At 44.2% G+C, this 4,789-nt stretch overlaps 1 protein-coding gene across 1 annotated transcript in view; it reads left to right on the forward strand.

The window, feature by feature from the left end:
• Window positions 1-4,789, forward strand: part of ZZEF1 (zinc finger ZZ-type and EF-hand domain containing 1) — a 131,125-nt gene that overhangs the window by 115,530 nt on the left and 10,806 nt on the right. The window contains exons 46-48 of the mRNA XM_008060736.2: window positions 1,221-1,321; window positions 3,031-3,166; window positions 3,272-3,631. Of these exons, the coding sequence (XP_008058927.1) occupies window positions 1,221-1,321; window positions 3,031-3,166; window positions 3,272-3,631 (597 nt within the window). The remainder of the gene's footprint in view (window positions 1-1,220; window positions 1,322-3,030; window positions 3,167-3,271; window positions 3,632-4,789) is intronic.

Raw genomic sequence — 4,789 nt, forward strand, 5'->3', positions numbered from 1 at the left:
CAGGCTGGTCTTGAACCCTGGGCTCAGGCAATCCACTCACCTCAGCCTCCCAAAGTGCTGAGATTACAGGTGTGAGCCACCCCACCCAGTTTATAGTATTAATTCTTAACGTTTTTGAGTCATACACTCAAATCCTTTCTCCCACAAAATATATATTCAAATATGCATGTAAAAGTTTGCATGAAAATTTCCAGTGTTTGCTAAAGCCTTCTAAGTTCCATCTGTGAGCTCTCAAATGATCATCCCTTCCTCATACTTTCTCAGAAATACTCTTACCTTCCCTCAGTAATCTACTCTTTCTCAGAATTATATGAAAAAGACGAGATCTTGGACTTCAAATAAAGAGTAAACAGGGCATGAAGTAGAATATCAGAAAAGCAAGTACCATTAAAAAAAAAATCAACCAGGCATGATAGCTTATGCCTGTAATTGCAGCACTTTGCGAGGCTAAGGCGAGAGGGTCACTTGAGGCCAGGAGTTTGAAACCAACCTGGGCAACAGAGCAAAACCTCATCTCTACCAGAAGAAAAAAAAAAATCAAAAGAAAGTATGGTGCCCAAGAATGTACTAGTTGTCAAACTTGAGTATGAGTTGGCTTTAGAGAAGCTGGCAGTGAATACATTATGGTGAATAAGTATTCATTATTAGCATTATATTTTGTTGGCATAATATTTCTTTCGTTCTTTCTCCCCCCCTCCCCCCGAGTTGGAGTTTCACTCCATCGCCCAGGCTGGAGTGCAGTGGCACGTTCACAGCCACCCGTGTTGACCTGCTGGGCTCAGGCAATCCTTCGCCTCAGCCTTCCAAGTAGGCGGTACTATAGGCAAGCGCGACCACACCCAGCTATTTTTTTTTTATTTATTATAGAGATGAAGTCTCACCAAGTTGCCCAGGCTGTTCTTGAACCCATGGGCTCAGGCAGTCCTCTCACTTTGGCCTCCCAAAGTGCTGTGATTACAGGCTTGAGCCATTGCGCCTGGCTGGCATGATATTTCTTTTGGTGTTCTAGTGTTTTGTTGTTTACTTTGACATTTCAGTAGTAATGCAGGTTTTACAGTTGATGTTTTAAAGCTTATAATTTTATAAGTATCTATACAACATTCTTCAGTTATAACTGGTAGTTTTTGAAATACTGTCTTACTACTTTTGAGTTCAATTGATCAATCGTGTGTTGAAGCCCTTCAAACTGCCTCTCTTCTGCTTCTTCCCCGTGCCTTCAGATGGCTCATGATGCCCTCAACGCCCCTCTGCATATTCTCCGTGCCATATATGAACTGCAGATGAAGAGGACCGATTCTTTCTTCCTGGAGGTTCAGAAGAGGTAAGGGACATTTAGATGCAGCTCAGGTGTGGCAAGGGAGAGAGCAAGTGAAGGCGGGAGGACCTGTACCTCTTGCCAGCGGGATCTGGGTCAAAACCCTCATAGACAGGAAGCAACTTTTAGTCCTTTGTAATCCACTGCACTGCATGGATCATCTTCAAAGTGTCCCATAGGTTCCTCAGAAAAACTTGATATTTGTAGTCTGTCTCTGAGAGTAAACCCGTCTTATAGATGCAGAGAGTCAGGCACCACAATGTCTTTCAAGTAGAGTAGGAGTTTCTGCTCAAGGAATTGTATTTTTGTTTTTGTTTCTTCATCACTGTAAATTATTTTCTTTTTTTGTTCTCAGGGATGATTATAAAATTAACAATATTTTCTTTCACTTGGCCTGGAAGCTCAGAGCTAGTTTTTAGGTCCAGCTCTTCAGTCTGTGTGGAACTTTGCATATTTGCAATGTAATCTCTTTATTCTCCCACGTCTAAGTTTGAGTTCTTGTTCTAATTTATAGTAAATTCTCATTTAATTTTTTTTTTGTTTTTATTTTACCATGTGTATTTCTTATATACTGGTTCAAATCCTTTGTGAGATGAAGCAGGGTTATATTAGTAAAGGTACAGTCTAAGTTGCTGTACTTAGAAACCAGAAATAGAATGAATCGCAGCAGACAGAGGTTGTTTTTCTCTCACATAACAGACCAGAGGTGGGCAGCAGTCCAGGGTGGGTGGGCAGCTCTATTCCATAGTGTCCCAGCAGTCCCAACAGTGTTCTCTTCTATGTAGTGAAAGCTTGCTCACCCATACCATCTGTGGATTCCAGCTCAGAGGAAAGAAGGAAGGTAGAGAAGGAACTATATCCCTAGCCCAGTAGGCTCCGGAAGTGGTAGAGAAGGAACTACTTCCCTAGCCCAGTAGACTCCGGAAGTGGCACTCCCCTTTTCCTGCTTTCAGCAAGAGCCTTGTCACATTACTACCTCTAGCTGCTGGGTGCGGGGGTGCCTTAGAACCTTGTCTCTAGCTGGGTGATTATGTCTCTTGCTAAAACTCCAGGGAACTTTGTTTCTAAAAGAAACAAAGCCAGCTGTTCAAACCGTGTTCAAATAAGGCAAACACCAAGCTGTAAGCAGTCCAGCTGTTTCTGGACCTCACTTCCCTTTTCTCTACACCACTTTCCTTCTTCTGTTTTTAAACCTTCTCTGACCTTGGCAGTGTGGAGTCAGTCTGAAACTATTCTGGTTCAAGGGGCTGCCCAATTCTCAAAGCATTCTTTGCTCAATTAAACTCCATTGAATTTAAAAGAAACAATAAAAATAAAAGAGAAAAGGAATCCAGGTATAGTGGCTTATGTCTATAATCCCAGCTAATCAGGAGTCAGAGACAAAAAGATTGTCTGAGCCTAGGAGTTCAAATTCAGCCCTGGGCAACATAGCAAGACCTGTCTCAAAAAAAAGCCAAACAAATTTTTTAAAAATCATTTTAATTTATAACAACTTTTTAAATTACTTAAAAAATACTAAGGGAGGGGAGAATGGATTCTGAGGGACAGCTTGTATGCATAAATGCATGCTATGAATCCAGTTTGCAAAATACAGAAAATGATCATGTAATAACAGAAAGATAACTCTGATCAACATTTCTGACAAGTTTAATTGCAGTTTAAACTCTTGCCCATTCTACACTTTCTATACTCAACTTTGTGCCCCTTTTCTTCAGGTTTGATGGAGATGAGCTCACCACAGATGAAAGGATACGGTCCTTGGCTCAGAGATGGCAGCCCAGTAAAAGTTTGAGGCTGGAAGAGCAGAGTGCAAAAGCTGTGGATACAGACATGATCATCTTGCCATGCTTGGTATGTCACCCCACCTTGGACCCAAAGTGTCTGCATCCCCACCCCCACTCCCTACCCTCATTGTGAGAAGACCAGGCTTCTGAAATGGTAGTCTTGGGTTTGCAGTCCCGGCCTGCACGCTGTGACCAAGCCACTGCTGAATCGAACCCGGTGACCCAGAAGCTGATCTCCAGCACCGAGAGTGAACTGCAGCAGAGCTATGCCAAGCAGCGCCGTAGCAAGAGCGCCGCCCTGCTGCACAAGGAGCTGAACTGCAAGAGCAAGAGGGCTGTCCGGGACTACCTCTTCCGTGTGAATGAGGCCACAGCTGTCCTGTACGCACGCCACGTGCTTGCATCCCTGCTGGCGGAGTGGCCTGGGCATGTGCCAGTGAGTGAGGACATCCTGGAGCTCAGTGGTCCTGCCCATATGACCTACATTTTGGATATGTTCATGCAGCTGGAAGAAAAGAACCAGTGGGAGAAGGTAGTTACGCAGACCATGCTTCCCGGAGTGGGGTTACTTGAGTGGTTGTGCAAGTCAACCCCTCGACAGGTGTGAATGCAACAAAGGTAGGGTCACTGTTGACCTCTCCCAAGGATTAGCCTAGAGCTGAGCTCACAGCCTAGGACACAGACTTGCTGCTGTGAGAGTGTTTGAAATGTTGACCCCACCCCCACCCCAATGAGCCCTGCCTTGGCATTTTGCCTTCTTTGTTTCACACCCACAACTCTAACGACTCTAACTAGCCTATCTCTTCTCATGCCCCCTAGGGTCTCACATGATGTGAAGTCCAGGAGTCAAGGCTGATTAGTACTCTCTGGTAGCCTGTCTCCATAACACAGGAAGACTTCTAGTGAGGTTTTTGTCTTCTGCTTTAACCATTGTAGAACATCTGCCCAGGTCAGGCACTCTGCCAGCACTCACACCTGTGTGATATCATGACCCTGAGAGAGTTCTGTGGATGAAGATCAAGCTGGGGAGGTGTGGCCAAGTTTCCTAGCTTCTGGGTCTCACCAGGGTCTGTGCCATTCTGTGAAGTCCAGTTCCCTAATTTTAAGTTTTAGCTTGAAAGTTGGAGGCCATTTTTGTTTTGTTTTTAAATAAATTCTTCAACTTATTCTTTTAAAATAATCTTGGGTTAGTCGGATGCGGTGACTCTCACCTGTAATCCCAGCATTTTGGGAAGAAGAGGTGAAAGAATTGCCTGAGTCCAGGGGTTCGAGACCAGCCTGGGCAACTTGGCAAGACCTCGTCTCTACAATAAATCAAAAAGTTAGCTGGGTGTGTTGGCACACACCTGTAGTTCTAGCTACTTGGAAGGCAGAAGCGGAAGGATTGCCTGAGCCTAGCAGGTCGAGGCTGCAGTGGCCGTGAACCTGCCACTGCACTCCACTCTGGGCAACAGAGTGAGACTCCAACTCAAAAAAATAAATTTAAAAAATCCTGAGTTAGCAAATCTTCATAGAGCTAGAAGCTTTTCTTCCACCTCCTGCTGTGTAGAGAGGACCCAGTGTAACATTCTAGTATAGAATTCAGGGGCCCTAGCATGGTTTCCAGCTGAACCAGAAAGTTTTATCACCATCTTTCCAGTTTCTAAGTACAGAAATCTTTTTTTTTTTTTTTTTTTTGAGTTGGAGTCTC

Source organism: Carlito syrichta, unplaced genomic scaffold (genome assembly GCF_000164805.1).
Source record: "Carlito syrichta isolate Samal-C Ts95f unplaced genomic scaffold, Tarsius_syrichta-2.0.1 Scaffold304713, whole genome shotgun sequence".
Taxonomy (NCBI): domain Eukaryota; kingdom Metazoa; phylum Chordata; class Mammalia; order Primates; family Tarsiidae; genus Carlito; species Carlito syrichta.